At 40.3% G+C, this 20,939-nt stretch overlaps 1 protein-coding gene across 3 annotated transcripts in view; it reads right to left on the bottom strand.

Annotated features, from left to right (window-relative positions):
* The window catches only part of LOC119728508 (peroxidasin homolog), a 79,363-nt gene that overhangs the window by 19,903 nt on the left and 38,521 nt on the right, over positions 1-20,939 (bottom strand). For 2 of the 3 annotated variants that reach the window (XM_038200773.1, XM_038200774.1), the window contains exons 4-11: positions 18,900-18,971; positions 11,917-12,086; positions 11,059-11,176; positions 6,115-6,296; positions 4,986-5,255; positions 2,657-2,773; positions 1,911-2,069; positions 894-1,160 (exon numbers count right to left, since the gene is read on the bottom strand). In XM_038200773.1, the coding sequence (XP_038056701.1) occupies positions 894-1,160; positions 1,911-2,069; positions 2,657-2,773; positions 4,986-5,255; positions 6,115-6,296; positions 11,059-11,176; positions 11,917-12,086; positions 18,900-18,971 (1,355 nt within the window). The remainder of the gene's footprint in view (positions 1-893; positions 1,161-1,910; positions 2,070-2,656; positions 2,774-4,985; positions 5,256-6,114; positions 6,297-11,058; positions 11,177-11,916; positions 12,087-18,899; positions 18,972-20,939) is intronic. The other variant, XM_038200775.1, reaches the window with a different exon arrangement.

Raw genomic sequence — 20,939 nt, 5'->3', positions numbered from 1 at the left:
TTCGTGGTGGTGCACATAATTGGCTTGAAATTGAAATTTCCATACAGTGTGGAGTTTTCATGCTTAGTTTCTTAATTAGAAATGTGTGGAGGGATAATCTTTTCATTCACTGATGGACTGTCAGCATTTCAGGCCTTTCTTAATATTATTGTCTTGGCTCCAACCAATAACCCTATACACAGAATGTAATTATGTCATCACAAGTCAATCATAAGTCATCACAAGTCAGTCATAAGTCAATCCAAGTCAGTCATAAGTCATCACAAGTGAATTATAAGTCATCACAGTCAATCATATGTCGTCACAAGTCAATCACAAGGCATCAGAAGTCAATTGTAAGTCATCACTAGTCAATCATAAGTCATCACAAGTCAATCATGTCATCCCAAGTCAATCACAAGTCAATCATAAGCCATCACAAGACAATCACAAGTCATTCATAAGTCATCAATACTCAATCATTAGTCATCACAAGTCAATCATAAGCCATCACAAGTCAATCCTAAGTCATCGCAAATCAATCATAAGCTATCCCAAGTCAATCATAAGTCATCCCAAGTCAATCACAAGTCATCACAAGTCAATCATTAGCCATCGCAAATCAATCATAAGTCATCACAAGTCTATCACAAGTCAATCATAAGCTATCACAATCAAATATAAGCTATCACAAGTCAATCATAAGTCATCACAAGTCAATCATAAGTCATCACATGTCAATCATAACTTTCATCAGTCAATCACAAGTCATCACAAGTCAATCCCGAGTCATCACAAATCAATCATAACTTTCATCAGTCAATCATAAGCTATCGCAAGTCAATCATAAGTCATCACAAGTCTATCACAAATCATCACAAGCTAATCATCAGTCTTAAAGCAACTTGACTCACCCACAGTAAGCAGCATACTGGTAGCAGCATAACCGATACTATTCCTGGCTGCACATTCAAATCTTCCCTCGTCATCAGGACTAATGTTATGAATGACCAGATGGCCTTCGCTACTGATGGTGTATTTGTTGCTCTCTGGGATCTGGATCCCGTCTTTACTCCACGTGATGACGGGCGTAGGGTCACCAGAAGCTGAGCAGGGGAGGCGGATAGTAGCCCGGATGACTACCTGCAGGTCACTGGGCGACTGGGTGAAAACGGGTGGAACTGGGTACAAAACAAGTACAAAAGATAAAGAATTAGATTTAAGAATTCTCAAGTTAAGCAGTAAATTAATAGTAGCCTTGGCAACTTCCTGCAGGTCACTGGGCGGCTGGGGTAAAACGGGAGGCACCGGGTACAAAACAAGGAGAAAAGATCAAGCATTGAAATTAGGATTCTGAAATTAAGTACGATGAACAAAATGTTGCCCAAGTGATAACCTGCACGTCACTGGGCGACTGGGTGAAAACGGGTGGCACTGGGTTCAAAACAAGGATAAAAGATGAAGTCTTAGAATAAAGGATTCTGAAGTTAAGCAGAAGACGAATAGTAGCCTGAGTGAAATCCTGCAGGTCACTGGGTGAAAATGGGTGGCACTGGGTACAAAACAAGACTAAAAGATCAAGCAGTAGAAACAGGATTCTGAAGTTAACCAGCAAATGAAAGTAACACAGGAGACCGTGCCACTGGGTGAAAATGGGTGGCACTGGGTACAAGAAAAGGCAAATACACGAAGATGGAGGATTATAATCACATGTAGGTTTCTGAAGTTGAGCAAGGTGGACAAAAGGTAGCCCAAGTAATCCTGCAGCTGAGCTGAGTCACTGGGCGACTGGGTACAATGGGTAGCAGTGGGTGCAAAACAATGCAAAAGATCAAGGTTTAGAACTGTGTACTTCTGATTTGAAGGTCTTTGGACAAAATTAAAGCTTTGACAGAAATAAATTCTAACTCCGACTTGGCGAGATATCTTACCCCTTGGTCTGACTTCAATCTGTGCTGTGGTTTGTATGCTGCCCGCCGAGTTGACTGCGTAGCAATCATAGTTGCCTTCATCTTCACGGGTGACTCGTACGATGCGTAGTGTGCCGCTGGCCAGGGACAAATACCGACGACTATCTGGTAACAAACCACCTAAAAGAACAATCGAGGCAAGATTAACACATTATACTACATTGTATTACATTGTATGAATTCCCTAATTAATCCATATGACCGTAGATTGCTTGTTTCGTTTTGGACATTACAGGGAGTAACTGGCAGGGCAGTTTGGGGAAGTGGGGAATTGAGTTTGGCATGGCACCTTGCCGCCCTATCATCATTGCAAATGGCAGTAGCACCGCACTGTTCTAAACGCCGTGCCAAACTCAATTCAATTCGAAGTTGGGGCAAACAATTGAGGAATGCACATGCTCACAATACCCTCTCTCGCGTCCGCATCGCGGGGAGTTAAACTGGTAGTACATATTTTGATCGCGCTGAAAGTTCATTGAACTGCTTTAATCTGGCCCATTACTCCAGATGCATTAAGGTTCCACTATTACATTCGGCGTTTACAGCAACTGCCGTGCTGTAGACGAGCTATTGCCACACTCGTTTAAATTTGTTTAGAGTGGCAGTAACACGGCGTCTAGAACGGGCCCCAGTCAGTCAGTTAGTTAGTCAGGAGACAGTACGCTACAAATATCAGAAACCAACAAACATTTCAGACAGCAACTTACCATCTTTACGCCATGCAATGACGGGGAGAGGGTAACCAGTCGCTTGACAAAACAACTCCACTGTGCTGCCCTCTATCGCTGAGAGGAACTGGGGGGTCACTTCAAAAGTTGGAGGAACTGAAAAATTCACAATAAAGAAAAAAAATATCAATCATTTAAAAAAAATCAAGTACATTTATGGTATGAAAATAAAACTCAAATTTACATCTAGGGCTGCCCATTTTCGAGTAATTTAGTATTTGATAATTCAAAACTGCACTTGACCGAAAATTCAATTATTCGAAACTCGCTGATCTAGTTTTACACACGGCAGCTGCAGCTGTATTCCTCACTGGTTAAAAGTTGCATACAAAGCGCGCCTGTTCAAAACTGCATGCGTCGATGGATATTATGGGCCACTGTAGTGTTTTGCAGTTAGTACTGTATAACTGTCCATCGACTTCACCCAGCTAAAAGAATGGGACCAATAAATTGGTGTCGACAAGAAAGTTATACTTATGATGTTTCCCAAACTGGGATCCCTCCATAACATGGCTAAACAGCCCCACTTTCGGACCCCATTGCATCTGAAATGCTCAGAAGTGGAAGCGCCAAGTCCAGGCCAGAGGTGCAGTACATGTACCCGGTATGTCTTCAATCTCCTAATTCCATGACTCTCGGAACTCTCTTACAAATAATAATTTGAATGTATAACAATTACTCATGAGCTCGGCGGGCAGATTTTTGGCCTATTTGCTTGGTTGCACTCATAAATGAAAGTAATGAAACTTCACACTTCAACTGTAACACAGAGAATTTACTCACAAATATGAAAAATGGAAACATTTTAACAATATTGAAGAACAGTTTATATTGTAACTCATCAAGGTAATGCAATGGGGCGGCAGGACGGACTGAAGGGGTCAGGGTATTATGAGCAATAGGAACAAGTGTCTGAATCAATGTAGATTCTGATGTCTAGACACTGAGTCACACAAATGTCAAATGATTCAAATACTGGTACATTATAACATTACAACCACATGAATGATTGATTCTACACAATAGGCCTATGTCCCCAACTTATATAACATACTGTACCACATGTGTTGTCTACTTCAGCAATGGTACATGTATGTAAATTTATACACAAAATCATCAAACTTGTGTATGCTTTTTAACCTCTTGCTATTTAAGCAGTCACAGACAGGTGAAAGTCACTTATACTTCCCCTGCTATACTTTTAAAAAGGCTAGTCACCAGCAGTCAGATCATATGTCAAGCAAGCACTGTGACTAGTCAAACTGGGTGAACAGACAAAGCAGGCAAGTTGTGGTCACAGCTGTTTTATCACTCAACCAGAGTCACAGCATAGCTGTATCAAGTTTCTTAAGCAGTGCAAGGCAGTCAATCCTGCTGTATGTAGGCTGGGAATTCTTAAGGGTTAAAAACAGTCACTTGATTGATTTTGACTGAAAGGACAACTTGGCACAGAATGTATGTTTGCATAGGAGGGTTAAAGGCATATAGGATTATTTGCATTTATCCCAAAAGTAACCTACCAAATTATTATATAAAAGCTTACTTGGATTAAAGATCGTACTGGTACTAAACACCCTGTGAAATTATTCCGTCTGGCTTGCTGTTATTTAGGAGAAATCGAGAAATGTAGGTGATTTCCAACGATCAGTCAATGGACTGATTTTTGGAAATAAACAGTGATTTGGACGAAATCGTGTTTCGTGATCAAAGGTTGTGCATGGTTTTTCAATATTTACTCGAAAAAGTGTAATATCCACCGAGCAGAAACTTCAACAGGTAAGTTTTGAACATTCTTCTTTGGATTTTGAGTGGTGTTATTTTTGGAAATGAACGAAATGCATGAAAAGCAAATGATCCTATAAATCTGTTACTCATCATATTAAAAGAAAAGTTCTGATTGTCATCATAGTTGATTCTTTGTGTGTTCCTTTGTACATGTGTTAAGGCTTTCAAGCTACTTTGCTGTAATAGCCGTGTTCAAATTGATTGGCTACGGCTACCTGTTACACACGTGTCTATGGGAAGTGGCTTTCAGATGCTTCCATAGGCGCATGCATCATTGCAAGCCGCAGCCGTTGATTCAAACATGGCTTAAATGTGGTCCAGACAACTCCATTTGGGCGGAGTAACAGTCAGATACCGTCTAACCACTTACTAGGAAGTTCCTGGATAGAAGGCCGGGGCAAAGACCCGAGGGTATTGCTTCAAAATGTTACAAGTTCAAGGAACACACAACATTAATGTTCACATTTTCAAGTCAAGATTTGTTACGAAGGCAAAAAAAAAAAAGACGGGAAATGACATTTACCGGTGACGCTGAGGGTAGCGGAAGCAGTTCTAGAGCCAGCTTGATTTGTAGCGGTACACGTGTAGTCGCCACGATCTGGCGGCTGCACGCTGCTGATGTGAAGGGATCCTGACGCAAGGAGGGTAAAGCGAGGGTCGTCAACGACGCTTTGTCCGTGTCGTGTCCAGACGATGGTTGGACGCGGGTAGCCGTTGGCTGAACAGTCAAGGGTGACTGTTGTCCCTTGCTTGACCTCCGTGTCAGTGGGTTCTTGGCTAAAGGTGGGGCCCTCTGAGAAACACAGAGTAAAACAATGAAAACATCTCAATATCAATACACTTAAAAATCTAATTTTAAAGTATAAACAACATTACAGCATTCTTCCTCCATTGTTAGTTGTGTTCAGTTGTGATGTCCTTGCTTCGTCCTACCAAACTAAAAGGATTCTACAAGTTCATGCTCTCGTACTTTTCTCAAAATAACGTACATCCCATCTCAACCCCTAGAGATCCCATTTATATATTTCACAACAGCACAAGAGTAAACCTAGGGCCTTCTTTGGACAAACTTTTTAAGAAATCTTAATTTCACAACTCTGAAAAGACTCAAAAGATCAAAGTTTCTTTCGCTTGAACTCACTTTGAAATGTCAAAGTTTCCTTTTTAATTTGCAGACTAGATAATTTCTGTTAGGAGCTTTAATTTAAGATGAAAATAATCTTTGTCTGACGTTCCCAACTGGAGATACAGACATTCAAAGTTATTATAAAAGTTCAATGGTCAAAAGTTCAACGACCTGTTATTAACAAACTGTGTGAGCAAAAAATTCAGATTTGGTTTTGGGAGTTTTCTCATATGACGAAACAATTTCAACAAATGAAAATCCAAGAAATTGAGCAATGGAGATGTGACAATCTGACATGGAATAACCCTTCTATGAAATATAATATTATTGGGCAGCGCAGGATTACATCAACCAGTGAAAACATCTTTTCATTATCACATGCATTCTCACTGGTTGCTATGTGTTACCATTCAGCACTCCTAACTCAAGAACCATTCAGTTTTATGAAAATGAGTCTGGGAATAAGACAAGGCGAGTTGAGAAGTTCCTGGATGTCCGTGGCTCAGCGTTGACATATATCACTTACTTGGAGAACCGAAGTATCGTAGATTGACCCTCTCCGATGTTGTTTCTCCGACGGCGTTGCGCGCCGTGCACTCATATTCTCCCTCGTCATCACCACTTGCATTCTGGATCATCAATGTGCCATCGTTTAGAATACTGTATTTACTGTCAACGGTGTTCAACGTTGCGGCGGTAATTTCTACGCTGTCAAAATAAAGTGTTACAAAAGTAAGACCTCGTTTTCCCTGAGTTTTGTTGTATCGAGCTGCATTGGGTGACTAAATAACTGTTAGAGGTGCGTAGGATAATTAGATTTTTGAGCATTTTTTTTTTGAAATGAAGGTACAAAACTGCTCAAAATCTTAAGCCGGGTGCGTAACAACGAACTTGTTGAATATTTAACTCAGTGGCTACAATGAAATTTGAGACAAAAAAGAGAAAACGCAAGCATTATTTTTGAGTCGCGTAACTGGATTCCATTGCTTAAAGCACGTCCAAAAGTTTGCCTGCTGACACACTTTTTTTTAAAACCACCTTAACCTTCCTAGGCAAACATACATTCTGTACAAAGTTGTCTTTTCAGTCAAAATCAATCAAGTGACTTTTTTAACAGTTGAGAGCTCCCAGCCTACATTAAGCAGGATTGACTGGCTCTGACTGTTGATGAAACTTGATACAGCTATGCTTTGGTTGTGGGTGATTGACAAGCCAGCTGTGCCTACCACTTGCCTGTTTTTGTCTTATGACTGAATTTGACTAGTCACAGTGCTTGTTTAACATATGATCTGATTGTTAGTGACTGGCTTGTGTAAAAGGTATGGCAGGGAAGAGGATTGATTTTTTTCTGACTGTCTGGACTGTTCAGACATCAGGATGGTTAAATAAAGATTGATTTCTTCCGAAATGATACCATTTTAGGCGGAATAATTTCACAGGGTGTTTGACCCCAGTCCTAGCTTCACTTTGAAGCAAGGTTTATGTCATTAAAATCGGTAGAAGTAGGTAATAATATCCTTCCGTTCCTCTGACAAAATGTTCTACATTAGACTACTTATCACTTGTATTTCCGGTCTACGATACCAATTTTTTTTTTTACTATGAAACAAGAAGTCATAAACGGAAAACATGCCTTCCGAATTGGCAGCATAAATCTTTCAACACTAAACAGATGTTTAGAATTGTTGCCGTTGGAATGGGGGGGGGGGGGGACGTTTTCAAATCTTCAAAGCAGACGGCGAGGTGGTAGTTTCCTTACAGATCTGAGACACCATATAACTTCAGGACATAATAAGAGTAAGAAATAGCAAGCTTGATGACTGCACCCCCCCCCCCAGAATATCGAGGTATTAATCACTTCCTTCGGCCAGGAAGTTTTCAAGTTGAAAACTGGAGGCAATTTAGTCTGCGATGAGTATGGGGTTACTTCAAGGCGATCGATCTCCATGCTTGGAAGGCAAAAGTACAGTTCAGTCAGGTTTAGGGCTGTGCAAAATATACTGGTATCTGAATATTCGTTCACCACCAAATATTCGTTCATCCACTGAATATTCGTTCATCCACCGAATATTCGCTCATCCACCGAATATTCGTTCATCCACCGAATATTCGCTCATCCACCGAATATTTGTTCATCCACCGAATATTTGTTCATCCACCGGATATTCGTTCTAATGTCCAATGTTGAATGTCCAAAAAGCACTTAACTAAAAACGATATTTGAGGTGCCAGACGAAGATGAAAAACATCTGTGATGTTATTTTATTCGTATAAGTTGAGAGGTTTTATTATTTGTAAAATTCCACATTTTTGTGACAGCCACTTTAAATATACAATTCGAGAGCTTCTGCCAGGAATATCAGCCCTAATTTTATCTTAACTCTGTCGTCAGTTATCTCAAAAACCAAACCCTCAACCCCCCCCAAAAAAAATACCCCCATCCATGCATACATGTACGTGACATTCCTGAAACATTTTTACCTCAATTGCACTGGTCTAATATTCGATCAAATTCATGTTCCAATAATCAAATACTAAATTATCCGAAACAGCACAGTACTAGGTTGGAAAAGTTCAAAGTTAAGCTACATTTCGAATAAAAGTACCTGTCACATCCTTTACGAGGCAATAACATTAAAAAACTGTCAGCGGCCCACAAACTCTCAGTCTTTGTACTCTATTTCAGAAAGGAAATGCACTCGAAAGTGCATACACCTGCAAAATGTTACTATCTCGAGAAGTAAACAAAATAACTCATTGATGATTGTTATGTAAACATGTCGAAGTCACATTCCACCATGACAGTGTGAAAACAATATAATACTATCAACACAAGAGTTACAGATGAAAGTACAAAATTTGAGCAAGACAATTTTACTTGAAGTTTCTTCTTTTTTTATGGCATGCAAAGTACTAGCAGACCCTTGCATGACCCGTGTCGTGGGAAGGAAATCACGGAAGGAAGGATCCGCAATGTTTTGGTCAAAAATAACAAAAAGACTGCCGCTGGATTTTCCTGAAAACCAACCGACCTTAAACAACATCCGACACCTGAGGTCAACTTTGGCACGACAGCGGATTGATTTGAATGAAACATACAAGGATTAAAAAGGATTCTGAGACTTGCGTGTTGTCTTTCAGGAAATTAATTGTACAAGATACTACCGGTTTTTTTTGGAGGTCTTGTAGGCACGTAGGCTAATGCTGTAATAACATGAGAGAAACAAACACGCAACTTAAATCTATATTAAAACATTTCATCCCTCCATCCCTGGGAATTTGTTAACCCTTACCATGCTCAATGCAACAGAAAGCAACAAAGGTCAAAAGTAGTTGCATATTGTTGCATTTAGCAGGCAACTCAAGTCCCTGAGCTTGTTGCATCTTGTTGCATTTAGCAGGGTAACTGCTCATAGTGCCAAGGAGATACGACATACATGTAATCCACTGTTGCATTTGGTTGCATTTAGCAGGGTAACTGCGCATACAACAGAATCCACTGTTGCATTTGGTTGCATTTAGCAGGGTAGCTGCTCATAGTGCCAAGGAGATACAACAGAATCCACTGTTGCATTTGGTTGCATTTAGCAGGGTAACTGCCCATAGTGTCTAGGCAATACAACAGAATTCACTGTTGCATTTGGTTGCATTTAGCAGGGTAGCTGCTCATAGTGCCAAGGAGATACGACAGAATCCACTGTTACATTTGGTTGCATTTAGCAGGGTAACTGCTCATAGTATCTAGGCAATACAACAGAATCCACTGTTGCATTTGGTTGCATTTAGCAGGGTATTAAACTGCCCATAATGTCTAGGCAATACAACAGAATCCACTGTTGCATTTGGTTGCATTTAGCAGGGTAACTGCTCATAGTGCCAAGGCAATACAACACAATCCACTGTTGCATTTGGTTGCATTTAGCAGGGTAACTGCTCATAGTGCCAAGGAGATACAACATAATCCACTTTTGCATTTGGTTGCATTTAGCAGGGTAACTGCTCATAGTGCCAAGGCGATACAATAGAATCCACTGTTGCATTTGGTTGCATTTAGCAGGGTAACTGCTCATAGTACCAAAGAGATACGACATAATCCACTGTTGCATTTGGTTGCATTTAGCAGGGTAACTGCTCATAGTACCAAAGAGATACGACATAATCCACTGTTGCATTTGGTTGCATTTAGCAGGGTAACTGCTCGGTGCCAAGGCTGATATGCACTGGGTTCACTGCACAATAAAACAGAATCCACTGTTGCAATTGGTTGCATTAATAGCAGGGTTCTTATTTCAGCCAAGTTGCATTTTGTTGCATTTTGCATGGTGCCTAGAGAAAACCTGTTGGGGGTTATCTGCACCAAACTACAAACCAATATCTCAATGTCTGTAGTGTAACAAAATTAGTAATGGCTACCATGCACATACTCTCCACGGTGTGTATGGCACTCTGTATGATAAGGCACTAGACTAATCCGGTATTTCTTAAGATGGTCAGATAAAATGCCTGATGATTGTGCGTCATCAGTGCTAGCTGGGAGAAAGAAAAATAAACCTGCCAATTTTTTCCTCAACTCATCGTTGATAAAGACTAAACCAGATCCAGTTTTTGAGTGAAACATGTTATGGTTAACCACACTAGATGGCTCTTTGTGCCATTCACCCGTCAACCAGTGCGCGCAGAATGCAGCGGTGCAAGAAAAATCTGTTTAAAGCCAGTCGATGTTTTATCTACCATTCATAAATACCTCAGACAGTTTAGCCATTCCTATTGGTCGAGAGCCCGTCACGTGGCCGGTATTAAACGGATGATAAAGACATGGCTAGCTGGTCTTAAACACTTTTCCAGTGTCACAATAAAATGTGGACTCCTAAAAATCCAGTGCCTCTTATCGTTTCATTGGTTGAACGTTCACAATCCTCACGTAGGCATGCGCAACACTACCAGGGAGTTATAATTTTATAGTTCTAAATTCAAAACGCAACGCGCCAGGTGCGTTCTGCGCGACATCGCATAGAACATGATACGCGCGCGTCAATCTCCATAAAAGGGTTGTTTTCATCTTACTCGCCAGCTGAACACTCCATTATTTTGCAGGAGGGATGATTCAAAAAGCATAAAGTGAATTTGTTGAATAAAATCGGGATGTTTTGAACGAATTATATGATTTTTTTTACCGAAAAGGTATTTATGAATGGGAATAAATATGTACTCCGTCAGTATTTATCACTCTGTTTAATACCACTTAGAGTCTGGGTGCTGATAATTACCCTCGCCTCCGGCTCGGGTAATTATCAGCACCCAGACTCTAAGTGGTATTAAACAGAGTGATAAAAACCTCTGGAGCACACATTTATTCCCTTATTTAAAACCACATTTTACTTTGGATTACATTTAATACAATTTAATACAATGTGATACAATGTAATACAATGTATTACAGGTGCTAATTGGTTATTAGCCAGATGTGTACCTGTTATGCAGCCAGACTATTTCTGGTTCTGGGTCGCCCATGGCTCGACAGCTGAAGTACACGTTATTACCTTCAACTGCGTCAACGTCACTAGGTTCTACAACAAAATGAGGTCTTCCTGAAGAAAAAAAAAAGTCAGACGAGAGTGATAATATTAGAATCACTTCAATGACGCTAAAAAGCTGAAATATCTAGTAGCACGAAACGACTGAGAATACTGTATTTCTATTCCCCCTGGCTGGGATGCTAGTCCATCACAGGTTACTCCCCAGCTAATGCCGGTACCCATTTATACTCCTGGTTGGAGAGAGGCAAGTTGGGGTGAAGTGGCTTGCCCAAGGACACAACATATGACCAGCAGCTGGATTCAACCCCTGACCATCTGATCATAAGTCACGACCCCTAACCACTACGCCACACTTCCCACAACACATACATAGTACCACCCTAATATTCTCATGTAACTCACCGACCTCTCCAAAAATTCCTATACAAACCCCTCCTCATAATTTACTTCAGACCTCCTCTGCCACCTTCAGTTTATCTTAAAAACCATAATTTCCCTTTCAAACTCAATTTTAACTTACTGCAAACCTGGTACATCACTTTCTCGAACACCTACCCTAAAAGAACTTCCTTTTGCACGCACCATCATAACTAACAACAGACACCTTCTTATCCCCCATTCCCTGCTCCACATCCTCCAAGACTTCAAATCTGGTCACTTTCTCAAACACCTACCCAGGAATTTCCTTTTGCACCCACCATCATAACTAACATCTGACCCCTCTCTAACCCCCCTCTTCCCTACCCGAAATCCTCCGAGCCTTTCCCTTAACGCCCTGCGTCGTAACTTACTACAGTTGAGTTCCTCTGGTGATATATCCATCAGGTTTCTGGAGCGTAGGTTCCGCGGATACTCGCAGGTCGCGGCCGCCTGCGTGTGTCGTTGATGACTAGCCTGCTTCAGCATTTCAATCAGCCATATTAGCTTACAGTTACACATCAGCTTGTTTGCATCTAACCGTCTGCCAACAAGACAAAAACAAATATCAATTGGAAACTATTATTCCAATATACATTTCTATTTTTACCCAAAAAAAATTGATAAAAGTTGCGCAGGGGAGGATGGTTTTCAACGTTGGGTTAGCCCTTCTATTCACCGAATTCAATTTTTATGAACATTGCATTGAGTAATTCGGCGACAACCATTTTCTGCAGTGGCACCAGGGTCATGCGAGTCGTGTGGGCCTAATTTCACGGCGCTGCTAAGCAAAAAAATTGCTAAGCACAAAAAAAGTCTGGCTTATAAAAGCAGGTTACCAGCCAAAACTGATTTTCATGCTAAGCAAACAACAGCTGAATACTAATCACGAGCAATATACATCACATGGAGTTTTGGCTGGTAACCTGCCAGAAATTTTTGTGCTAAGCAATTTTTTTACGCTTAGCAGCACTGTGAAATTGGGCCCCTGGTTATACGCACGTACTCTGAGCTCCTTCGACAATAGAGCTACCAAAATGCACGTGCCTCGTCTTTAAGAATGTGTGCGGCGTGCACACGGGCGTGGTACCACTCCAAAATTGGCTTCTAATTTGGTTCGGCGAATTATGCTACACTCAGTGTTGTCTGACAACTTGGAAGAAACAATTCACACTTACTCAGGCGAGACCGACCCACGACCTCTAAAAGCTACGAGTTTGAGTTGTAAGACCTCTGCACTACTAAGCAGGAGGTTGTGGGTTCGAGTTCCACCCAAGTTAGCTTGTGATTCTTTTCTCGCAAACCCATGGACAACACTGAGTATACAGTGTTTGGTAAAATTTTGTCGGTGGAGGGCAAAATGTAATATTGAATACTGTAAATATGTTAGGGTCGGATAAACCTTGAAGAGTATAGGAACCACGGAAACAATGAAGGAAGGTTTTAGCTATAAAACAAGACTGCTTTGGTTAACTTGCTAGTTAACTGCAAGTGCATTTTATGCCGGTTATTTTCCCATGCAATCCGGTGCAATTAATGTTAGTAAGATTAGTTGAAAGCCTAATGCACGGCAAGCAAAAACAAGAAACATTTTGTACACAAAGTACCATAACATGCCCAAATCAACTTTCACAACATTTGTATTTCTGCATGAACCTTTTTCAAACACTTTATAATTCAAACCCTCCAGAGCAAACATACATTCAGTGCAACGTTGTCCTTTCCGTCAAAATCAATCCAGTGACTGTTTCCCACAGTTAAGAGCTCCCAGCCTGCGTAAAGCAGGATTGACTGGCTGTGACCGTTTATGTAACTTGATACAACCATGCTTTGACTGTAGGTGATTGATAAGCCAGCTGTGCCTACCGCTTGCCTGCGTTTGTCTGTTGACTGGATTTGACTAGTCACAGTGCTTACTTGAAATATGATGTGACTGTTGGTGACTAGCCTGTGTAAAAGGCATGGCAGGGAAAAGGATTGATTTTTTTGCCTCTCTGTGACTATTCAGATAGCAGGAGGGTTAAACACAAGAATTTCAGTGATGTAGGATGAAATGTACATGTGTAAAAATGTAACGTTCACAGTTCAGTATGGCCCTACACTGAGCGAACGTCCAAATATGGTAATGGATAACTAGACAGACAATGGGTCCCCGAAGTGGTACCCACTATCTTTGTATTCAGGGCGGTTACCAGCCAATGTAATGCCTTCACCTGCACTCAATTCTAGAGTAGTAGACAAGAGAAAGATTTTGATCGTGGGTGGGGGGGGGGGGGGGGGGGGGGAGGGGAGGGGGAGAGGATGTTGAAAGACTTGGTTTCCTGCTTGGGTATACTCAAAACTGGAATTTGTTGATTGAAAGAGGATTTTTGAGTCTAGACGAAGCCTCCACAGTGTGTATGGCACTCTGTATGATAAGGCACTGGACTAACCCGGTATTTCTTAAGATTGTCAGATAAAATGCCTGATGATTGTGCGTCATCAGTGTTAACTTGGAAAAAAAACCACCTTTTTTAACAACCCTTTCTGGATTCTGACTAGCGCCCTTGAACAAACACATTGAACAAATGGGAAACTGCCAACATAGGACATGATAGCTCAGGTGGTAGAGCACCGGAACAGCAACCCCGAGGTAGCAGGTTCCAACTTCAAACCCCTCTCCAGTAAAGTTCTTTGTTCAACTTTACAATTAAAACAGTAAAAAGACAACAACTTATGGTGCTTAAATTTTATCCTTTCCCACCAATGAAAGTGTTTTCAAATAACTAAGGTATGGGCACGTGTTGTCTAGCGGTGGAGCACAGGATTCATGATCGTGAGGTTGTGGGTTCGAGCCCCATCGTGGACATGCGTGTTGTGCTCTTGAGTAAGGCGCTTTACCTCAATTACTCCTCTCAACCCAGGTGTTAAATGGGTACCGGCATTATTCAATGCTGGGAAGGTAACAGACTCGCTGTGGAGGAGGTGTGGCGATCCCCCCACAGCAGCATATGAGTCTGGCCCAATCGCTAACGAAAGAGAGATGGGCACTCCGTTCCTGTTTACACAGGTTCGCCCCCTTTACCCCCCTTTTTAAGGTATAATAGATGACACATACAGGGTATTTGCAGTTGTACAATACACGCACGTCTTTCTACTCATTGTTAAACTCTGTGACTCATGCTGAAGATTAATGACAAGTTTAATCGCCAACAGCGATGGAATTGTCATTGTGAAATACGCCTCAACTTTATTGATGGTCTGCACTATCTTTTTTATTCTCCCTGTGGTTGTGGCACTCCTTTTTTTAAAAGCCAAATCTATTTTTGTGGATTTCAAAAACGAAGTCAGTAAATCATATCTTTGTCAATGAGTCTCATATTTCAAACTTTATGTCTGTCTGGATAACACTTCAGGCAGTGTGTGCAACTGTTCATGCAACTGGGAATTTAGAAGAAACGAGGACATTTAAAAGCACACAAGACTTTGTACAGTGTTTTTCAATTTGTAACATTGGCATTCATGAGAAGTAAAATATGAGGACATCATTGGATCCGAGGAAAAGTTGCATGTCTGGCAACAACCAATAGCTCTGATACATTTCAGGCAATGCTTTATGTAATGCCAGACTATGATTAACCCTAACCCCTAGGCCCTCTGGCTAGGATGCAACATTAATTCTGCAAAATCCTCCAATTGCCACCAAGAAAAAAAAATGGGATTCAGCCTCAATCCTCCAAAATTATCCGTTATTTTCTTGAATTTAGTCTGTGGAGGGTGACCGCTGCCTCAATCCTCCAAAATCCTCTGCCAATTACTGCTATGGTTTGAGGCAGTGCGAATGGCGTTTAGAAGCAGTGCGGATGAAATACGAGAAAAACACAGGGCTGATTGAATGCCTGGCTGAACATAACCAATGCAGGATATGGCCTACTGGCTTGACATAAAGCATCCTCCACACAAAAAAGCGATACATCTTTGCCACTCATCCTCAATCCTCTAAAATCATCGAAAACTGGCAGGAGGATTTTGGAGGATTGAGGAGGGTGAGGGTTAATGTCTAATCGTGAGGCCTTTTCAAGCTATCCTACCCGTGTTGAAATCGAAACGGGTCTGCCGTAAGCGGAACCGGTTCCAACGAACACGGGTAGGCAAGGCGTACTGTGTTCACTTACACCAGACGTACACAGGTCAGCTGTAGATTATGGATTCTCTACCCGGGTAGAGCCTCTTAACCCTGGTCCTACCCAGGGTAGGATTTTACCCATGTAGAAGCCGTGTTAGACCCGTTTCCAAAATAGAGACTTTGGATAGTATGAAAGGCCCCAAAATGCAACCTGTAGCAGATACAATTTTGTACCCTCTTTTAAATAGGCTTTACAGGAACTTAACAATTCTTTTCAAAATCCACGTATACAACTCAACAACAGACACACACCTTTGTGGAATCCATTTCAGTTCAAGCATTTGTGCTATTCTTTGATTTTTTGTTGGATATATCAAGTTCATACAAGTCCAACGACCATCCGAGTTCACGGAAAGGACACTGTGTTTTTGACAGTTGAATATAATGTGCACAATACACACATGTGCGTGATGTACTGAATAATGTGCCCGTGGGAAGTATTGTGCTGGAGCCGCACAATGTGTCTGCCTACGATGATGAATGTACAATTGTCAGGACTAGTTCATTCCGGGCAAACTTTTCTTCAGACAAACGTATGAAAAAACTCTGAATCCAATTTGATTCTTTATTGAACTCCAATTTGTTTACAGCTGCTTCTGTCATTTTCCAAAGCTTGCCGTAGGCTTTCCATTTTAGGAAAAGCTTCTTTTTTTTTTTGGAAAGAAAAGATTTACTGTAACAATTGATTCAGATGTCAGCCTACTGAGGATTGATCTGTTTTGCCTCCGGCTTATGAATTGGACTTTTAAACCTGAAATTCATCCCCCAACTGGAGAATCCATTTTCAAAAAAAAAGGAGAAAAACCTTTACTTCTTTTAAGTCTGTTATGTCCGCTTGTCCAATACCCCATTCTTGTAAATTTTGAAAGAATTATATTGATAGACAAGCATAAAGTCTGCATGTTTGATTCTGTGTCAAGTTGTCCTTTCAGTCAAAATCAAGCAAATGACTGTTTTCAACAGTTAAGAGCTCCCAGCCTACATAAAGCAGGATTGACTGGCTGTGACTGTTTATGTAACTTGACACAGCTATGCTTTGACTGTAGGTGATTGATAAGCCAGCTGTGCCTACCACTAGCCTGCTTTTGTCTGTTGACTGAATTTGACTAGTCAAAGTGCTTGCTTGAAATGTGATCTGACTGTTGGTGACTAGCCTGTGTAAAAGGCATGGCAGGGGAAGTTGATGAAATGTTTGACTGTCTTTGACTGTTTAAATAGTAGGAGAGTTAAAGTGAAGTTTAAAATATACAATGGGTGCTTGAGTAAATACCACTCTGCAAAAAGTCAGCAAGTTTTGAGAAATATCAGGAAAAGTGCAGCAGTTGAACTTAAAGTTAAACTTACCCGGTCAGTAACATGAAAACATGATTTCCACAAATCACACAGACGGGTGCATGAATCTTGGTATGAATAATGTGCAGGACACACAATGACAAACATAGCTGAATAATAGAGACACACTACAATCTACAACGCAACTACCGTAGACAAATGTTGAAGCGTGATGCAAGCAACAAAAGCACAGGCTTTGAAAAAAAAACAGGCCATAAAAATGCTTATTACTTCCTCTTTCCTGTAAACTTCTGGGGTTTGGGGTGGAGAGGGTGCCAAATTTATGAGAATTGAAGGTTTTTACAGAATTTGAAATCAAGAGAAGGAAAATAGGGAAAGATAGGGGTGACACATGAAATGCAAGACAGCAAGGCGGATTGAAACAGAACATACATGTACATGTCAAGGATCAAAACCTGAGAGGACTGACATATGAACTTTGTAAAAGGAAAGAATATGCAAGTTGGAAGAAAGGGGGGGATCAGGGATAAGAACTCAGGATCGACAAAGGGATGAAAAACTTTGAACAACCAGTCTGAAGAAACCTTTAAGCATAAGATACTTATTAACCAAATCCTTTTGACAAGATGTCCAAAACACAGGAGGCTTGAGTTATTTTTTTGGAACCTGTCTAAACATGCACAAATATACTTCAAAGTAAAGAACATTTTGTGAAAAATTTTGTTTTGTGAAAAATTTTGTTTTGTGAAGCTGGAGAATTCCAACAAAAGTCTTTTGTCACAAAAATACAGATTAAAGCATGCATTTCTTAAGCATCATGGCTCTGTGAAGAATTCCGTAGTTTACGGAAGCTTAAAGTGACCGTCTGCTTTTTCACGTTTCTGAGATATTTTATTATGGAAAGACGGAATATAATAATAATGTGGTGCTTATATAAAGCGCTTTATACCAAAAGTCTCAAAGCGCTTCACAATTATTACCCCTGTTCAGCAGGCCATGAGACCAGTTTTTGCAGCAGCTTGAGATCAGCGCATTGGTCTCTTCCCTCACAGGTACCCATTTATACTCCTGGGTGGAGAGAGGCAATTGTAGTAAAGTGTCTTGTCTAAGAACACAAGCACCATGTTCCCTGTCAGGATTCGAACCCACGGCACATGAGTCGAACACTGTAACCATTGGACCACAGTGCTCCACGATATTTCAGACGTGTTTCCGCGATAGTATCGTTCATAAAGACTTTTGTTCAGTGAAAACGCATTTCAGAACTTAAACACCTTTCTCAGATATGATATCACCAAAAGACGTCTTTCTCAGATATCATATCACAGAATCAGGGAAAGGCATAGTTTTGTTCCGACTTATATCAGGGAAAGACATCTTTCCGAAAAACGATGTCACAGAAAAACGTCTTCCTATAGCGACCAATCTAGGAAAGATGTCTTAAATATCTCAGTATTCCATCTTTTTGTGATAATTTATCAGGGAAACGTGGAAACGTGGGTAGTCACTTTAAGCTTCTGTAATCTCTCTATATGTGCAAGCACAAACTTCCAAGCTTTTTTTTCAAGTTTACCATGCATGAAATGATTGATAGCAATCAAAGTGAAATGACGATTTGCTCTCATGGAACCCTTGAGATGTTGATGATCAGGCACTGTGTGAACGCTGTTTGAGAGGGCTGAGGATGGATGTATGACAAAAATCTCAAGGGAGGTGTGTTTTTGGACATCGTGTGAACAGGGTAAAGATTACAGACATGACAAGCATCTAAATAATGCAACATACATGTGCAACCATAGAGGACAAAGACAAAGATTCAACTCATGCTACTAGCACTACCATACAATCTACCAACAGGACACAGGCACCATTGCAATCTACGTTTACGAACAGACTTACAGCCTTTTTAGCGAATCAAGTCCTTGGAAGGTGCCGGTGTATATGGAGGTCAAATTGTTATTGTTCAAAAACCTGTAAGTTGGACAAAAACGAATAGAGAAGCAGAACGGAAAGGATGAGCTACGTCCAGCGCATGCACGCATGCAGCACAGAGCACCTAGTCCGTACAAAAAAAAACAACTAAAGCTGACGAACTGAAGACACGAAGTAGGCAGGGAAAAAGACGTGGGAAACAAAATGGTAAAAAAGCAAAGTGAACTAAAATGCACTGAATTTCAATAAACTAAAACAAAGAAATGTTTTTTTGTGTGATTATTGAAACGGACATGTGTGTGTGCTGGAATTTTAAGCAAAATAAATTGTGGCATCATTAGAAAATTGTGCAGAGCCAAAAGTACTTTTTTTTAAATCGTAAATCAAATTAATGCAGTCTTGGTGGAATACTGAATTTTGAGGCGTTGTGGCAAAATGAGACGGACCTAGGCAAAGGCTGAAGTGGAGAAAAATGAAAAAAAAAAAAAGGGGAAAAAAGTGGTAATTTTTTCCTGTTTTTCCATTTTTGTTGTTAATCTTTGATATGTCTGCTACACATATTTTCAAGAAATGATAAAAAAATCGTGGAATAAAAGTGATTTTAAGGAAAAACAATTGGCATCTTTCATTTTTATGAATACAAAACTCGAAACTTTAAAGGCCTTTTCTCAGTATTTTATTTTTTGGACATGTCGATAAATGTGAACTTTAAACGGCCACAACTTGTCAACGGAATGTCCGATTGAGGTGCAACAGACAGTATTGTAAGGAGAATTTTATTCTCTTTCCTAATACCTGCAAACCCTCATATCGACCTCTGCCCAATTCTATCTCATTACGCCAGAGCGTCTCACAAATAGCATTTGCGTTGGTTGACGACATGTGCAAATATGCATTTTAAAACTCAGGGTGCACTTAAGAAATTGCAGCTAGCACTACTGACCTGCTGTGACTAAGACGCTTTAAAATCTTTGATTATTTTAACAAAGTAAAATGATTACAAGTGAAGCTGATTTTCAAAATCTACACATTTTCGGTTACGTGAGCAAGTTTTGGGTGAAAACAGTGATTTTGTTTTACATGTAGATTTTGGGAATATGGATGATGTTTTTTCCTAAAAAAATGCAATCTCAGCTCAATTAAATGCAAAATAACAATGAAAATTGCATTGCTTTGTTTGAATGCTAAGAATCGCAAATTTAAAACAAATGGATAAAAACTTGCAAAATGAGTAATGAAAGATATGAATTAAAGGAGTCAATTTTATGAATACTTAAATCTTAGATCAATTAAGCAGAATGTCTTCATTAAGGACCTTTTGTTTTATTCTTTTGTTTTGTTTTAATATCTTTCACATTCTCCCATGATTTGGAATTGCCAATTACGTCCGACTTACCAAGCTCTACAATGGACATTAAAATAAGTCATAGGGAACAATGTGATTGATTATACAAGTACTTATCAAGGAGCAATTTCAATCAAGGACCATAGTTAACCATAGTTCGACAAACTCTGATCTGAACGTACGCTAGTCGACAATGGTTGGACTAGTCTAGTCGACTATTCAGGACTAGCGTACCGCGGCTGGTCGCGCCACGATTAATAACTGGTTATCAATAGCAATTTCTCATAGCTTAGTGCAGAGGGGACCAACTATCAAAAACGGCGGAAAAATGAAAACTGTGTGTGAGTGTTAAATTTCATTTTCATTGCAAAGTTTTTCCATGTTAGTTCACGATTCTGTCAATTTGTCACCATTGTACAATAATAATGGCGATTATGTGAGGTGTCCCAAACCACACAATCACTATTATTTGAGTAAATAAACAGAACATCAAGTGTTGAACAATTGTTAAGCCAATGTGCGACCACCAGTTTTCTCACAGTATTTGACATGACAATAGTTTGACTAGAGTCGTTCGCACTTCAACTTCAGTGCGCATTCGCTAGGTACGTCACAAAGCAACCACTAGGTAACCATTGGTCCTTGATCCAACTTGCCCAAGG

The sequence above is a fragment of the Patiria miniata genome, unplaced genomic scaffold, assembly GCF_015706575.1.
Source record: "Patiria miniata isolate m_02_andy unplaced genomic scaffold, ASM1570657v1 HiC_scaffold_20, whole genome shotgun sequence".
Classification (NCBI taxonomy): domain Eukaryota; kingdom Metazoa; phylum Echinodermata; class Asteroidea; order Valvatida; family Asterinidae; genus Patiria; species Patiria miniata.
This window is presented reverse-complemented; position numbering and strand designations above follow the sequence as displayed.